The 18,102-nt window shown below is 44.5% G+C and overlaps 2 protein-coding genes across 2 annotated transcripts; both read left to right on the top strand.

The window, feature by feature from the left end:
• The first annotated feature begins 9,964 nt into the window (after positions 1-9,964).
• LOC128714487 (lysophospholipid acyltransferase 7) lies at positions 9,965-11,563 on the top strand. The gene is made up of 3 exons (XM_053809361.1): positions 9,965-10,173; positions 10,252-10,726; positions 10,805-11,563. The coding sequence occupies exons 1-3, from the start codon at positions 9,965-9,967 to the stop codon at positions 11,561-11,563; spliced, it is 1,443 nt and encodes a 480-aa protein (XP_053665336.1).
• Positions 11,564-13,476: 1,913 nt separating this feature from the next.
• LOC128712033 (RING finger and CHY zinc finger domain-containing protein 1) lies at positions 13,477-16,138 on the top strand. Its single transcript, XM_053806929.1, has 7 exons — positions 13,477-13,608; positions 14,161-14,322; positions 14,669-14,827; positions 14,908-15,030; positions 15,108-15,263; positions 15,340-15,604; positions 15,675-16,138. The coding sequence occupies exons 1-7, from the start codon at positions 13,477-13,479 to the stop codon at positions 16,136-16,138; spliced, it is 1,461 nt and encodes a 486-aa protein (XP_053662904.1).
• The last annotated feature ends 1,964 nt before the right edge of the window (positions 16,139-18,102 follow it).

Below are 18,102 nucleotides of genomic sequence, written 5' to 3'. Positions count from 1 at the left end.
TACCTATTATTTTTAGAAAATTCACTTTTCCAAACAACAACTATATCGCTGGGTGCATGACTCGCCCCGTTTGCACACCGCCTACACACCAACTTCCTAACACTTTCTCCGATTATTTTTGTTTTATGTTCCGTGTAGCCGTGTTTTGTGTGGCTCGTATTACTTTATCGCTGTATCTATCGCTCCAGTGCAGGGTGAAACCGGTCGTAAAATGCAATACACAGACACTTTACGTTTCCACTGCACTTCCTTCACATGGCGGAGCGAGGCGGCATACACATCTAACGCAGCTGTAGAGCCATTGTGAGGCAGCAATCATTTTGTACCGTACGCAACCACTTGATGCACCGAGAACGCTTCTCTTGTTAGCCAACAATCTACAGCCTTTGCGATGATGATAGCGGGTGAAGAACGCAACCCGTGACGATAACACATTGCTTTCCCAGGATGGGTGACACACTCGACGCACGCACGCACGCACTTCGCTTTCACACGGGACGCAGGATCACCATCACGCGCAAACAACACAGACCGGTCCGGGTATAGGAAGTCGATAGCCCGCCAACGGTTACGATCTTATTTCACCTCTGCTTCCGGAGCTTTCCCAGTGGAGCGTTATGCCGGAGCGACACTCAACTTGGCGGATGGAAAAGCTCGATTGCTTCCGTGCGCGCTATGTTATCAATTCACCCACTAAAACTCGTCAGCTTGTAATCGAATATCAATCACTGACCGTACACTTTCCGGACGATGATAAACCTACAATAATAAGCGAAAAAAAATAATAAAAACCCCGCATATCAGTGAAGCGTTCTCTTTTCATGCACCCAGAAGAACGATACACGGTGATTTTGCAGAGCCACCTCTGTCCTCTGTTCGATTGCGCCCTTCCATAGAAAAAAAAAATAATTGCGGGTGTGGAAAACCGAACCACCATCTCTGTTTGTTCTGTCTCTATCTCGCGCCGGACACGAACATGGTGGTAGGCGAATTCCTGTTGCACCCGTGGAATCCGGTCGTTAAGGTACCGGCCGTTTCGAACAGCCCGCGAACATTAAATGATATGCATTATAGAATGGGAACAGGTTTTTCCTGCGGGTGTCGATCGCACTCGAACCGCTCACGATCTCTCACGATGCCGCGGTAGGTTTCGATCAGGCATTAAGTTTTCTATTTTGCTTGCCATTCGCGCTATTGTGCCTTTCTAGCGGTGTTCACCGTGCAGGGCTGGTGCACCGTGGTGCACTTGTTGCAACCAGCCAACCAGCCAGCCAGCCAGTTCGAAGGTTAATATTAAATGCAATTTTGCCACGGTCGATCCGTTCGTTTTTGCGCTTCGTACCGTGAATATGCCCCGTTCCGTTCGATTGTATAGATTTATGTTAACGGTTCACGGTGCTGTTTGCATGGTATTCCACCATCAAGCGTTGAAGAAACATTTTCCAGCTACACAAGTGGTTCAAGTAGGGCGATCGTTTTTCGCTTCCGGTAGGATGTAGATATGACCGAACTAAAGCCGTACATTCCACTGACTTCCACTAGTCGCCCTTCCGACAGCTTCCTTAAAATAGAAAGAAAACAGAGATATATTTATTAGTTAAAACAACACACTTGAAACAGATTTGCTTTATTTCTAGCACAGTTAAAGAAACCTTTTGTTTGTGCACTTGGAAAAACCAGGAACGAAAACAATATTTCATTGCTAATTTTAGAGATGAACTGAGAACATTTACTTTGAAAGACCAGTCTGGGCAGGGAAATTCCTACGAGGGAACTGAAACCGTTCTGCACCGTGTGTTAAGCCCTGTGTTCCTTCCTCAATTGCAGCATCAATGGGGGACGGCACACAGTCGGCAGGCTCAATTGAAGCAAATGGATTTAAATTGCACTCGCTTTGTATGTGTATGTCCACCATTATCAAGGCTGGGGTGCAGCATTTCCAGCGTTCCACAGCAATTGGGCCTCAGGAAGCAGCCGGGGGTGTCGCATTATATGCTTGCGCACGTACTCACGGTCCGAGGTACCACTGCTGGTAGAGCGCTACTTCAATGTCACCCTCCCGTTGTCCTGCCGTGGGACAACGGTGTGAGGCTGGGAAATTCCACACGCTTAATCCCAAGAACCTTAAGAATAAACTTTTGATACCTGTTGCGTTCGGCATCTGTGGTGTCGTGTGCATATATTTGGTGCTACCTTTCTGCGGTCCTTTGCATTGGGAAAGTATTACCCACGGTACGGGGTCTTAGAGGGCGAAAAACATTCCATGAAAAAGGTCATAATGAGTAAAATTGTAAAAAAAAACATCTCTTTCTATTTTTGATAGTTGCATAAGGATAAGCGATGCCGCTAAGACTTGGGGCCTTTGTTAAGCTCCTCACTCGCTTTGAATGAATCTGACTGCGAACGTCCACAATCACAACTTCCTTCCCGACCTTGATGCGAAACATCCGTCTCCAGTGCGATCAAATGTTACAACGTTTTATTGCACACATTTCTATGGCCAATTTCTCTTCATTTTCCAACCACCAACGAACCGCCTTTCGCCGAACGGAGCGCAAAGCGGACCTGGGGGACCCTAACCTACCGTTTCACTCTCTTCACACATTTGTTTTACTGGGCATTGAAACGTGTGCGTCCGTGTGTAGGAAGGAGTTAAGCTGATTGATGCCGTTGGACCGGTCATGGTTTTTCGACGACATAGTCGTGGCGGGGTTTATTTTTTTGTTTGGTATCTAGAGGACATCGCCAGATCGCTTCGTTACGGTTCAGGCCGACATCTCGCAGCATCTCGCTACATATCCACAGACACACACACACTCACGTGAAGTTAATAAAAGCACAACCCAAGTGCGAGTAAAGAAAGAAACCCACACCTTTCTTCGAACTCCACCGGCGCCTCCCCATCGCGCAAAAGGCGGGAGAAAGTAGCGAAAGATGTAATAATGCAAGCTTGTCCTAGGACGCTGGTGTAGGAGGTGGTCGTCTGCGTCATCATCAGCATGAACGGGCGTGTTGTTGTCGCTGGCGCTTTCGTCTCACGACTAGCTTACCCTACGCAAACAGTTCATCATTGTCATGTTTTTGGCCTCGCTTCGTGAGGAACCGATTACGCGAGCACTAGCGGTATCGGGAATAAAAACGCTCGGCAACCGACTAACATCCACCGGGACGCTCCAAAAATTTCAATATCCCGTTCGTTACATGTGAGTGTTATTTTTTTCGCCTGCGGAATGTTGCATTTCGGGTGGGGCGATCGCTTGACTCTCGCTTGACCCGTATTACCCCATCGCCCCTTCCCGTTTGGGGGCAGACAAGGGCATGATGTTCGGCAGTAAATTGCGGACCGTTTAAGCATCACAAAAAATATCTAGGGGAGCGATAATCAGGAAGCAACCATTTGACTCCTCATGCGTTCCTTCCGTGCCTCCAACGGTTCTGCTAAATACGCTGTAAATTATTCCCGGCCTCTTGATGAGCTTTTGTGTTTTTTTTTTATTTTGCCATACTCCCTGACGCCATATGTAGTAATGAATGGTAATCGATTTTCATAACTGTGCGATTTTTTACTACTGCAGTTTTGTCCTCGCTAGCTCAAGAAGTTCCTCGATCGGGCTCGTGTTTTGCGTCACACAGCTGATAAAGCGAATGACTAAACTGTGAATCTGTTCGAGTTCCCAAGCCACACATTATTTGCCACCATCGAGAACGGCTAAGAGCGAATGCCGTGGCTTCATGACCGTGTAGGAAGAGATTTTTTTTATTACACGATTATACTCCAACTCTTATATTTGTGTAAAGGCCAGAGCGCGATTAGAATATTGTTTGTCATGATTTCCCTTGGTTTATCAATGTATGCCTCAAACCAAACAAGGGGATGGACTGGTTATTTGGGTGTATGATTGCATTTAATACATTCGAAAATAAAAATGATTACAGACCCACAAAAAAACATATTCATTATCGTAAGTCACAAAATATAAAAATCTTGTAACAACAACAATAAAGTACAAGGCATTAATGCCACCGTTTCATAACATTACCACAATGATCGGCTTTATCAGTTGGCACAAAGATCCCTCTGTTATGCAAGGCATGGGAGTTTTGCTTGTTTTCGAGTCACGGTGACGTCATGAGAATAAAACCAAACAATCCAACTCATACATGCATCACATTGGGCCTTCCCCAGCATCAAAAATGACGTGATACGCTTTGGATAATTCAATTCTATAGCCTAAATACATCAGTGGGCGTTAGGAGACCAAATATTGCTGTGAGTTCTGCATTTAGTCTGATGCACCGAAGGTCGTAGGCTCCTTATCTATACCCAATCCTTCATATCACAAGGATTTGATTTTCTGAACTTCATTCAAACAGGATTAGAATGTGCCTCAATTAATGTCTGGAATCCTTCTCAGATTCTTAATCTCGTGCTCTAAAAACAGAGGAAAATATGCTAAACTTTCACGACTGACACATTGAAGGCTCTGTAAATGTGTGAATGTAATGTTTTCAGTGTGTTAGTCGAGTAAGCTCCAAACAGAATTTTGAGGATTCCGTCCAGAAAGGGCGTTGGATTCCCGATACATCTCAGCAAATTCTAATTCTATTTGAACCTAATCCAAAAAAAAAAAACAAAGTCTATTGGTCTAGTAATAGGTAAACGTGGTCAACACCCTGTCGTAATTTACAGTTTCCTACCCGTCTTTATGGTTGGTTTGAAGCAAAATCATACGAAAACATTATCTGATTAGGAACAACACACATGCTCATGTTTGAAGACAAACAAAACCACCCCACCCACCCAGCACCCACATTTAGTTGGGGATGAATTATTCATCTTCAGGCTTCCACCTCAACTTCCAACTCAAGTCTTCAGGCATGCACCCAAGTAAACTTTTGAGCGGAATCTGAACAATCAATCAATAGCGGCTACCAGGCGGAGGCCTCTGTACCGTCATCATGAATCAAATTCCACTACATAACTGAGGCACGCATCGCTCGAGGGCTTGCCCTCGCTTCAGTGCTCATACTTTGGGCGCTCATTTTCCAAGGGAAAAAGATCAAAGTGGAAAGCATCCACAGTGGGGAACGCAACCAATACACCTTCACAGCCATCGATCAAAGCACAATCGAGAGCAACACATTCGAGCTGGGAACTGCAAATGTAACTTTCAAAAAGCGAAACAAAAAAGAAACAGTTAGAAGGCAGCCACACCATCCCGGTATGGTAGTTCCAGACCCAATGTCAAGTGAAAGGCTTTTCCTGCTTCTAGCACCATCGATGTAACTCGTGCTCGTAATGTGGGTGTTTTTACATGCGTAAGTAGATGCGTGTGTGTGTGTGTGTGTATGTTTTGATGGGTGGCGCTAACCTGTTGTTGTTGTTTCTACCAAACGCCCACCACATCATCACGTTACACACACTCGACATATGTGCGTAATGTTCATGTTTTAAACGAGCCTCCCACCAACGGCACGAACATGACTGGAACAATGAGGTAGTGTACCGCGCGCGCGAGAGCGAGAGAGAGAAAACGAGAACAAAAAAAATCCACCAAAAACACGTCGAAATTCCTCTCGTTGTACGTGTGCGTATTTATTATTTGCTTTAGCGAAGAAGACCACCAAAATATGCAAAAGCTTTCAAACAAACACAAACAACAACCAACAGAAGCATATTTAAATAAAATGTTCGTGCCTACGACGAGCGGCCGAGGAGACGAGGAGGTTGCGGCAGTGTGGCAGGGGCGAAACATTCCATTCCGATGGGTGTAGAACGTGTGTGGGATTGCCCTTTGCCCTTGGGGGGACCACGTTTATCCATTTTGCACCGGGTATGATCGAAAAAAAAAAAGAGAGAGACATGAAACAGCAACGATGACATGCCCACATTCTTTTCACATACAATTTAGATCAATTTTGCACCAACATTTCACATGCTTTTGGGCGTTCGATGGCATTTATTTTACCTTCTGTCTCTGTTAATTTTCAGAGCCTACGATGTCCACGGATTTGTGAGTTCTATTTATTAGTTTTCGTTCTCGTTCTGTGAGATGTTCTTCAGAGTTTCACACCATTTTGCGGTGATTTTCCCACCCACAAAACAAAGCAAATTGCGGATCTTCTTTTATCTTATTCATTCTTCAAACAGCGTCTGTTCTGAAAGTATTCTTTTCCAATCACCCGTCGCTGTACAAACGTACACTCGTCTCACACAAAGTAGCGCGTTTACTGCTGGAACCTTTTCTCCTGCGTCAAGCAGCAACTTCTAACTAAGGGCAGCGCGCGAAGTTTCGCGGCATGCTTCGATAACGAAACAAAAAGCAAAATCACCGTTTTCCATCATACTTTCTTCCTGCCATTTTTTCTCGCCTTGTCCTTCGCCTCGCCGTCTTCGTTTCACATTAGTTCAACCGCGTACACTGCGGCTCTTTGCTAAACATTCTTCCATTTTCTCTCGTTTCTTTCACACATCTTTCTCATTCCGGCAGTGGCTGCTTTTTTATTTTAACAAATTGCCGCACCTCGCGATGCTGTCTGTTGCTGCTGCCGTTGTTGCAACCATCATCAACATTTTTCCACTCAATCATTTCTCCAGCCACCCATCCATTGGCTCTTCTCTCTCTTTCTCTCATTCTCTTTCCATCGCGTTCGGATGTTTCCCGCAACTTCGCGCACAACTCATTTGCTTCTAAACTTTTCTGACCCACGGCAACGGTCCAAAGATTCCGCAAAAACTACCGCTGCTTTTCACACACACGCACCAGTCTCCGTGACCGCATCTTTCCAGCCCCGAAAAACCAGGAAACATACGGGAAAAAAAAGGTTAAGGAGAGAACGAATCGCGGCCTTCTGGTGCGTTCATCATATTTTCACTGCCAAACTCTACCTGGAATACCACCAAAAGCTGTAAGGTTTTCTTCTGGCAGGATTCGAACCACTTCGGGATTTGTGGATTGGAAGAATTACCCGCCAACAACGGTTCACCTTGTTGTCGGTGGGTATACCATCCAGGGCTACTGGGTTGTTAGAGGTGGCAATGAAAGGTGATTAGAGTAGCGGTCCATGGCACATAGAAGTGTGCTCTGTTGTCCAAATTATTCGATTGCCAGGGATTGTCAAATAGTCGCTAGGATTTTGAGAATTGAACTTTTTCTTCTTGTTGGCGTAATGACCTACTCAGGTCGTACAGACCTGCCTCTTTGTCGGTCATGGCTTGCTAGAATTATTTCACCACGTAGCCGGATATTCATTTTTTGTTACGTAATTTTCCAGAGTTCTTTAAAGCAAAAGTTGAAAAATTGATCTCATATTAACCGGAGTAGCCGGAATTTTGCAGAGTTCCCAGGCAATATCCCCAAAACGATCTCGAAAGCAGGGCCTCATATCTATCGCTTCAAATGCAGATCTTTTTTTTTGTTGATATGTAACCAAATACATTTTTCGTTTACCGGCCACTGCATTTTTGCCAAATCATAGATGCGAAGTTACATGCAGCGAATGTTTCACCACTAATGATGATTTTGCCGCAATGGGTAGATGCTTTTTGTTTCCATCGCAATCGAAGTAACCACAACAGCACGATAATATTTGCAGCTGACGACGGCTAGTGAGATTAGAAGAACCGTTGCGCTAAAATGAAGGCAGCACCAACAACGGATTCAACAAGTTTTGGGCAGGGAAAACAGGTCCGGTCCACCGTTCGGACCGGACTGGTCTAAGCCTCCTCGAACATTGAGGTGCCTGGTGCAATTGTATTATGACCCACTGCCGTTTCGTTCGGGGAGGATAATATTGCAAATTCCAAACCAGAAACGGGAGATAATCTCTTTTTGACATGGGCACTGCTTCTGCCTCTGCTACATTCCTCTTGGAGATGATTGATAAGCATTGGTTGTACGTATGTAGCTTATGAAATAGCACGTTTTCACAAAGAAATAACTTAATCCAGCAAACGCACAACTACATGCGTACGGATGCTACTACTACACGCTTGCACATTAGCACAAAAGGTGTATGGAAATACGGAAGGAAATACGAACCTTAATTGTTTATTTTACTGCACCCCTTCTTCTGGCTTCAATCGGAAGGGTATTGGGTGGGTCACACGGTCCGAAGGGTTGGAGGGTGGAACATCAACAATGCAGCAAAAAATCAACAAACGAATTACAGACGCACACAAGATCCACTACCACCACATGTATGTCGGGGCGTCCCACAGCACACTTTCTTCCGCGATTGAAGGAGGCGACGGTGGGCGGCGCGTTGCGTCGTTTCAGTTTCACTCGATGCAAAAAAGTGCACCAGATGCAGTTGCGACGGTGGGACTGGCTGGTTGCTCTGCACACATTCAACACACCGTGCAATGTAACTCTGTTTGTCGTGTGTGTGCAAAGGTACAACGCAACGAACGAAGCAGGCTGTTGTTGCTGCTAGGCGGAAAACATGTTGCCGATGTTGTGAAAATTATGCACGACGGCGATGATTATGTGCACTGGCCAATATGTGATATAGTGATGGCTGTAACGGTGTGTTGGTGCCAATATTAGCAAACGGATATGCAATATTTCGGGAAGGAATTTCGTTTTAAACTTTGTATTCACACACATACACTGTTTGGGTGGACACGGTGGGAGGTGAAAGGAATATCATAAACCGATTGGAATCTTGTTTTCTGTGTACACACACACACACACACTCGCGCGCACGCACTTTTTCATGCACACACGTGTACACAGGCGCACGAAACGGTATTCTCGCTATACAGAGCTGTCACATCACAACTTTTTTTTCTCCTGCCTTTCCCGTAATGCCACTAAACAACACCTTTCACACCATGCACAAAAGAAAAATGCAACCACAGACAAATCGGGGGCGAATAAACAAATACAACAAGACGAGAACTACCCAAACTCCCTTTTTTTACAATGAGCAACGCAGTGACAAAAGTGCTTGGGTGGCAAATAATGTATTCGCTGCTGAGTGATATTAATCAACGTCGCACGCTTTGTACGAAATGTTTGCCAACAAACATTACTAATGCATCGTGATTTGTTAAAGTACATAAGAAAATAGAAACACAATATAACAAGACACTTTATATTTAATGGCACACGTTAGTTTTGTAAATACACACTGTAAGACACATTCTATTCACTGTAACTGTATAATGGAGTGGGACATGCAGGAATGGTAATACAAAACAAGATCCGCGGATGCAACATACACTTACGATAGCGATTTGAAAGCAGATTTGGGAGGAAAATTCAATTCGTCGCGGCTTGCTTTGCTGATTTGTTGGCTTCCTTTGCCCAAGTAGCGTGAAAGTTTGACACGACACTGTGCTGTGCTGCTTTTGTGGATTGGTACGCAGTGCTGGTCAATATTCGCCATTTGCTTTATGACGTTTGACGTAGGACCTCGAAGAAGCGGGAGAGAGCGATCCCGAAATCTACTGCTTTGTGCTTTAATTCTAGTTTTCGTGGCAATATTTTATGTTTCACTTTATTTTTATTTTGTAACAAATTCTGATAATGGATTATTTTACCCTCAAACAACTCAAATAGCCTACATTTCTTGTTGTTAAAAAAGAAGAATGTTTGTATGTTGAGAGCTTACGTCAGAAAAATTACTGTCAAAAGGAATTTTGTGGCCCAGCCTCTCCTTTTAACTATTCGTCACATAATTGGCTGTTGTTTTTGTCTCTTTTCTCTTTCAAGAAAGTCCGCCTCATGCCTTTTCTCGTCAAGCAATAGTGTGTTTATTTCTTGTTCGATGTAAACAACGCAACCAAATTAGAAATCGGCACAAAAATAGTTTTACATTGTTGCAAAAAGCTTCACGAGTGAGGTGTGTGGCCTCACTAAGCGAGGTTAAGGTGTGAAAATAAGCTGACCCTTTGCTGTGATCTCCCAAAGTGCAAACGATCGACAAGCGTGGTGCATCCATCGTTTAAGGCTGCACGATGAAGGACGATATCATTTATTTGGTCTTGCTGGCCTCGTGCATCGGATTTGGGCAGATTTATCGCAGGTTCACCGACCCGGAGCAGAAGAAACTGATCGGTACCGGATTCGGGCTGCTGGTGGTGCTATCCGTCAGCGGCTTCCACATGCTGCACATGCTCTTCTGTTATCTCGTGAGCGCACTGCTGATAATCTATGCTAGCCGCAAGTAAGCCGCAAGTTGATAATGTTACTAAGCATGGAGCACAAATTTACGTAATGATCGTTTGATTTTTCCCTTTTCCAGAATATGTCATCTGGTCTGTTTTGGGTTTATGTTCGGGTATCTGTTCTTCTTTCGGTCGTTGTCCCTTTTGGGCTACGATTCGCCACCCGGGCATACGAACATGATACAGATGATTCTGACGCTGAAGCTTGTGGGCTTGGCATTCGAGGTGAACAATGCGTACACCAAGGAAAAAACGGCCGATGAATCGAAAAAGGGATCGAACGAGAACGACCACCAAGTGCAACCTGCAGCTGGACTGAATGATGCCGACCGTGCACTGCTAAAACTAGACATGTTGGACATATTTCACTACAGCTTCAATTACGTCGGCATATTGACGGGTCCATACATTACGTTCAAAACGTACCGGGATGCAATTTATCTACCGTTCAGTGGGAAAGCGGATTGCGCCGGGGCAACTATTGAAAAGCTGAAGGTTATTCCACTGTACGCCGGACTGTTTTTGCTTGTATCGTACATCTGGCCGCTAGGGGTAAAATGAAACCTGCCAAGGTACCCTTTAATCTGTCTAATCCTATTAATCGCTTGTAACTCGTTCCTTTCTCACTAGTACGCCACGAGTGAGGAATTTTACGCGGAGAGGTCTTTCTTCTACCGGCTGATGTACGTGTGGCCAACGTTTTTCATCTTCCGAATGCGTATCTATACGGGTATTATGCTAAGCGAGTGTGTCTGCACGATGGCCGGAGTTGGAGCTTACCCGAAGCTTTGCGCCAGTAAACCAGGCCATGGTCCCAGCAAGGAAGATTATAGTGTCGACGTGTCGTCGTCGTCTCCGTTGGAATACGATTTCGAAACTGTACGCAACATTGACGTGATCAATACGGAACGCTGCTGGACGTTCCGCGAAGCCATGAAGTACTGGAACATGTGCGTACAGTATTGGATGGCAATGTACGTGTACAAGCGTTTCCCTAGCAAGAAATATCGTACGCTCGCCACGTTGGCCGTTTCCGCTATCTGGCATGGTGTGTACGCGGGATATTACTTCTGCATATGTGGAGCACCATTTTATCTTCCGATAGAAGATCTGTATGTGAAGCTGTTCATTAAGGACTCCACCGGACAGAAGCGCACGGTGCTGAATGTGCTCTGTTGGATTTCGAAGTTTTTCGCCTTCTCATATCTGGGCATTGCGTTCCTGCTACTAACGGTGGACAAAATATGGTACTACTATAGCTCCGTCAACCACTTTGGGTACATTCTGTGGATTGTACTGTACGGTGTGGGTGTACTGATAGCAAAGCAGAGAAAAGTCAAAGCGAAAAAAGACGCAAAACTTCAACAGGAAGCTACCAAGCTGGAATGACCTGGTAGCCGTTCTTAGACGCTCGCCATTGTTCAATTGTTCTCATGACACTCAACTAGACTCAAATTTGTCGCACTACTAATGTAAAATTATAAACGCAAAGTGTGGTGTTCTGAGCTGCGTTCAGCAGCTATGCTTTATGTAATAGTTGGTAGGTGATGTTTTTGCGGGTCAATATTTTACATGATTTTTTTCAAACTCAAATAAAACGGGTTCTGTTGCATACTATAGCATTGCCTATTTCATTTCACACGGCTTCCTAAATTTATCAGAAATGTATCATCCTGGCGTATGATAAACGGCTGGATTTCAAAATGATCCGCGAGAAAGAGAGCACATTTTCAATCAGACGTTTGCCCTGTCAAACGTTAAGACGCATGAAACGTCAGCTTCTTCTCTCACGCAGCTGTCAAAGCTCAATTTTTCAATTCGCTGTAAATTTACGCTGTGTGTTGGTTAAACATTTTTGCTCTAAACTTGAATGAAAACTGGTGTAAATTGTGTATCTGCTTGGTGGTTTGTCCTTGTTTGCTGGAGGGCCGATTGGGAAGAATCTACGCTTCCCAGGTTCCTGCAAGCTGCGGACAAAACGACGACTGTGAAAGTGAAAATTTCCCTGCACGACGGTCTCCCTCACTCTCTCTTTTCAGCTGGTCCGCAGGTGTGAAGTGAAAACGCGATTTTGGAATCGAATAAGCGATTAAGGTGTCTGGGGGCGTTGAATAGGAAGTTTGCATCGTTTACCAGCAAGATAATGTACGAAACGTGGTCGAACCAAGTGGAGATATGAGCTGCGAAAAACAGGACGCTAAAACAGCGCACTATTTGCTGCGTTTTTCGATCGATGTGCAGGTTTCGTAACCAGGAAAAATGATCTGTGAAGTCCTCCGGTTTGCAACGATGAAACATGAGAGAGGGAAAGTATGCATAAGAAGATCTGCAACGGTGGCTTCTAGTGGTTCCAGTCCGTTCAATCATCGGTGGTTCTCAAAGTAGCCAAAGATGCAGCCTATGGTGAAAACAGCAACAACAAAGAGCACACTCAATCGATGACGTTGAGGAGCATGTGAACATAGCAACCCACGTCGAAACGAACAACCCTCACCGTCATCACCATCATCATCAGCAGCAGTAGCAGTAGCAGCAGCATCATCATCATTCCGCGACGTCAAAGTGAAAGAAGAAAGAGACGCACGATTGCCGCTCGCCCGCGACCCTAAGTCAAGTCGTCGTGTTCGTCGCGTGTGCAGTTTCACTTTCCCTTTTTGAAAAGACTTTTATTTTTTATTGACATACCACAAGAGAGGGAGAGTGAAGCGCGTGTTTGGGGGTAGGTTGCTGATTGTGTGTGGCTTTTAGCAACATCAGCAGCAGCAGTCAGCAAACGGGTAGATTGATTTAATGGATCAAGCAAAAACAGTGTAGTATGTGTGTAGTGTAGTGTGCGTAGTGGGTTGTTTTATTTATGCGCCTAATCCCTCTATATTGCAGTTGAAACGGCATATTTGGTGTATTTTTCCGGAGCTGTTACGAGTGCAAAATTTACGAGTTACGAGTGCACAACAAAAAAATATCTGTTTCGTAAGGAAAGCATGCAAAGTGGTTGATCTTGGTTTAAGCTAGTGTGAATAAAGGAAACAAACGAAGCTCTGCGCAAGATCTATTGTTGTTGTTGGGAAGCCAAGTGTCATGTGGCATGTGTCAAAAGTGTAAACAGTTGGTGTAGTGCTGGTGTTCAAAATCTCAAACCGTAAAACATGATTCTTGTGTAGAACCAAACGTTTGTAAAGTTCGTAATCTCAACAACGGGAGAAAGAAGCATATCCGGAGGAAGGAATACTTTTGTCCTCCGACTGCTTCTCTGAGTGGTTCGTCTGCTGGCCGCCACCTGTCACCCCAAAACACTGTGCATCATGGATGAAAAGAAACCAATTCCAACGCCTGCCGGGAGCAATGCAACGGCCACAGTATCATCTGCAACGGAACAGGACGAAAACGAAAAGCGTGTTGGATGTGCACACTACAAGCGACGGGCAAAATTTGTGGTAAGTTCCCGCAGCACCCGGAACCAGCAACCCTCACGGGTCTGCGATGGGATGCTGTCCGTCATCCAAGGTTACCGAGACGATAGGAAGTGGAAGAAAAAGGGAGCGAAAGTAGCGAAAACCAGCCCCCGTGCTACTGCAGGTCTAGCCAGGCAGTTCATTCACTTTCGTTCATCTCGCCCAAGAGACATTCCAAGACACCAAACACACAAATACATACAAGCGCCGCGAATCCAAATTGTAACGGTGTATTGCTCTCCCCGTGGGTGTATGTGTGTGTATGTGCCTCTTTCTCATTACCCCATGGATAATAGGATGATAATTTATGATTTGAATGGAGCAAAATCACTTTCACCACCCCGGCGTGCACCGGCGAGACCCCGGACTCCTGGGGTTGGGGTGTTACGATTAATCTTTTATGTTTTCTTCACGCTCAGTGCGGCTGCTCCAACTCATTTATGCACACGCACGAATAAAATCTCTCGCTCTAAGCTTCCGCGAAATTCCCATGGTAACGGTTTTTTTTTATTAATCACATTTCTTCATTTGCAGACACCTTGCTGTAACAAATTCTACATGTGCCGATACTGCCACGACGAGAACGAGACTCATTTCTTCAACCGAAAAACGGTGACGGAGTTGATCTGCACTGAATGTGACACCCGGCAGCGTGTGCAGGCCGAGTGTGAAAAGTGTGGCGTACGATTCGGACGGGTAAGTATCAAAGGTTGTTGCTTGTGGAAGAGCTACAAGGTTTATATCACGGTTGGATGCATGGAACCCCGTTTGAGTTGGCTTTAGGTTGACGAAAAATGCAAATTGTCCCGAAATGTGTCGGATTAACAGAACCTACGCTATTTATTATAAAGCAGAATCTTCAAATATTCTGGAATAGTATTCCCTTCAGGAAATGCTTCGACCCCGTCATGTGATTTCGTCGTAGTCATTAACTTTCTGATGATGGCTTGATGATGCTACTTCTATAGTTGTTTGGTGTCAGTTTATAGGTCAGAATCATACCCGTAAAGTTTAATCCCCATAATTATTCCGTTTTTCGCAGTACACTTGCCTGGTGTGTAATCTATTTGACGACGAGGACCGTAATCAGTATCACTGTGATGGATGCGGAATTTGCCGCGTTGGAGGCCGAGGACGATTCTTTCATTGCGAAGTTTGCAATATGTGTTTACCACTCCAGTTAAAGTACGACGGGCATAGGGTAAGTATAGCAAGAATTGTAACCCATGGCAAAACATTTATGTTTTAAATCCGCTTTGTTGCCTTGCTTCCTCTGTACAGTGTGTGGAGAATGTGTCCCGATCGAACTGTCCCGTGTGTCTGGATGATATTCACACGTCGCGTATTCCATGTCACATTCCCGACTGTGGACATTTACTACATCGGACATGCTTCGAAGAATTGGTGCGTGTTGTTAAAAGCACTTGAAGAACTGACGTGTGGAGTACAACTAACGTGAATCATTCTCGCATTTTTTTTAGCTTTCGTCCGGTCATTATGCTTGCCCTACCTGCCAGACGTCGATGATGGATATGAACCAGCTGTGGGAGTATCTGGATGCGGAAGTAGCCGCCACACCCATGCCAAAGGAATACGCAAACTATTACGTTGACATTCTATGCAAAGATTGCCACAAGGTAAGACGGATGTGCGTCGAGAAAATGTTTAAATTGTTGTCTGAACCTTTTCGCAAACCATTTTCCTCTTTCGCAGGAGTCAACGGTGAAATTTCACGTAGTTGGATTAAAGTGTACTCACTGTGGTGCATACAATACCTGTCGGACGAAGACGAAAAGCATAAACGGATGTAATAGTAATACCGGTAGCAGCAGTACGAGCGGAGGTAGCAGTGCGGCAAGTAGCACAGCACCTACGAACACTTCCGAGACGACTTCATGGATAAGGATGGTTCCACTGTCGATGGTAGAGTCGGATGATAGCGCCATCGATGACATCGCCATTGACGACAGTGAAGATGGTAGGACACAGATATCGCGACCGCCATGCACGCCGCTCGTTTGACTAATGAAAGTTTTCGGTTTTCACAGAACGACTCGTTGATCGGCTTGAGACGTATCTACACCACGTATCGCACGGTGACGATGACGGTGCAAGCACATCGGCCGCATCGTCTTCTTCCTCCTCAAACTCTTCGTCTTCCGCTCCGTCCTCCTCGACGATGGTGAGTACCGCGGCATCGGTTGGCGTTGGGCAGCAGCAGCTTCGTGGAGCGCGTCTAACGAACGGTACCAGCAGCAGAAGTGACGCGAGCAGCTCATCCAGCTCTGGTGCGTCTTGTCCGAATGGCGGCCAGGCGAGTAGTAGTAACAGTAGTAATAGTAGTAGCAATACTAATAGCACCAATATCAATGGCACAGTGGCCGTTGTGAGAAGAAACAATGGACGGACGGATGTAGCAGGCTCCTCGTCCTCGTCCGCTGCGCACGACGACGAGGGTTCCTCGTTCGATGATAGCAAAAGTAACGATAATGGCGGTGCAGCTCCAATCTGAGAGCAATGTAGTGGACAATTATCAGCTTGATAGGTCGAATTGAAATTGAATGTGATCGTTACAAGTGTGAACGTGTGTTCTTTCCTAATCGCGAATAGAAGGGATAAGTCGAATAGATGTTTGGAAGATGCGAGAAAATGGTTCAGATCGAAATGATCAGAAGAGACGAAAAATACACATGCACCCATATCTCAAAAGTGTTACAACTATTACATTTATGTGTAAAGTATTCTGATCCCGTTTGGGATCGAAGCTCGACTGGATCATACCCTCCGTACGCAGGACTGACTATTCGGCTATGTTGAAAGATAACCACAACCTCTATGTAATGGCAGGCCAAACCCGACGAAGGTTGTAGAGCCAAATAAAAGGATGAAAAATATTCCTTATTTTTTTGCTCGATCCTTTCAACATCTCGACAAACTAGTGTGACTTTAGTATAGGACGTCCGGCTGATGTTCATTCCATTCGCCACCACTCTATATTGAATAGCTTCTTTTGTGTTCATTTTCCCGTTTCACTATCGTTCCACTCTTGTAACTTTAGTGATGTTTCGAATCTCAGTTAACCTGTCAACGTGAAACAATGTAAAATAGCTGTTTAGATGTATGTAGCCATTTCCCACAAGCAAAAAAAAAATCTGAGGTAGAAACGTTGTAGTTAACAACACATTTACTTTCACGTGTACGACTATTCTGTTCTCTGTGTTGGAAGAAGGATAGACATTAATCATAGGTGTTAGGTAGCGTTGTATTAAACTTGAAAGGGAAAATATGTGAAAGGCACAACGGGGACAACAGAACGTTTATTACAAACAACTTCTTCTATTACCTTACTAACTCTCTTCATATTTTGCGTTTTTCTCTGTCTTTGCGCTCAAGGCACAAGTTTTGAAAAAATACCATTGTTATGCTTAGATCCTTGTAAAGCAGTTAACCACACCCACACAAAGTCATTTGAAGTGAATGGAAATTCTAAAATTATATCATTAACCTATAGGTACGGTTTCGTTTCATTTGGCATTTCTATTAATATTGTTAACATTACATTGGCCTGTCTGATTTTACCTTATAGTTCTGTGTACTAGTGTAACACAACATTCTGTCTGCTTTGCGTATTTTTTGTTTTCGTTTGACGTGCATTATCTTTTAGCTAATTTCGACTAATCTGTGTTTAGAAAATTGTTGTAGACACTTTACAAAAATCAACAATGAGTTCTGTCCGTGTATAGTACCATCACTAACCTTACGTTACGCGTAAAAGATTTAGTGTTTGATTTTGTGATACATTGAATTCGCTTCTAATACTGAGTAACATGGACCGATTATATGAAGTGTAATGGGTAACAACACGACTAAACAACCAACCCGGGAATGAAAGGAAACTCTATTGATTCCCATAGGCAGGATAAGATATATGGCAGGTGGGAATGATCCATAGCACGTATATAGGGACAGCAGTGGGCGAAGAACACTTGTAGCTAATACGACAGTTCTATAAACGACCACTAACCTTGCCATCGTGTCGTGTTGCAGGAGACAAGAAAAATGGTGCAAGGATTCGCATTAAAATATCAATTCCAACAATTAATGAAGAATGTTTACTTATACCTCCTTCTTTATTGACAACTAACAGCCAGTAGCGGGAATGGTTTCAAAAAGCTTGAAAAATGTGTTTTATTAGCTCCTTTGTGAGCTAATGAAAGCTACAACAGTGTATGCTATGTGCGTACTGCGTTCAGTGACACATTCGCAGATCTGCACATTGCGGACGGGATTCTATTTATTCGCCTTACTTTTATCGATCGCTTACACACTCCTGTAGAATGGATACATTTCGTTCCCAGTTCTCTACTTGCCCTAGGCAATAATATAGATCGGTACCGGTAACTTGATAGATAGCGTAAAACAGCCGATAATCGATGATACATACCGGTGTAGCATTTCATCTGTTGTAATCTCACG

Source organism: Anopheles marshallii, chromosome 3 (genome assembly GCF_943734725.1).
Source record: "Anopheles marshallii chromosome 3, idAnoMarsDA_429_01, whole genome shotgun sequence".
In the NCBI taxonomy this organism is placed as follows: Eukaryota; Metazoa; Arthropoda; class Insecta; order Diptera; family Culicidae; genus Anopheles; species Anopheles marshallii.
The sequence above is the reverse complement of the archived record's forward strand: the minus strand, read 5'-3'. Positions and strand labels throughout refer to the sequence as shown.

Coding starts and splice junctions, on each gene's coding strand:
- LOC128714487 (XM_053809361.1), top strand. CDS start 9,965: ATGAAGGACGATATCATTTATTTGGTCTTGCTGGCCTCGTGCATCGGA. Junction 10,174..10,251: donor ATAATCTATGCTAGCCGCAA/GTAAGCCGCAAG, acceptor TCCCTTTTCCAG/AATATGTCATCTGGTCTGTT. Junction 10,727..10,804: donor CGTACATCTGGCCGCTAGGG/GTAAAATGAAAC, acceptor CTTTCTCACTAG/TACGCCACGAGTGAGGAATT.
- LOC128712033 (XM_053806929.1), top strand. CDS start 13,477: ATGGATGAAAAGAAACCAATTCCAACGCCTGCCGGGAGCAATGCAACG. Junction 14,323..14,668: donor GTGGCGTACGATTCGGACGG/GTAAGTATCAAA, acceptor CGTTTTTCGCAG/TACACTTGCCTGGTGTGTAA. Junction 15,605..15,674: donor CATTGACGACAGTGAAGATG/GTAGGACACAGA, acceptor CGGTTTTCACAG/AACGACTCGTTGATCGGCTT.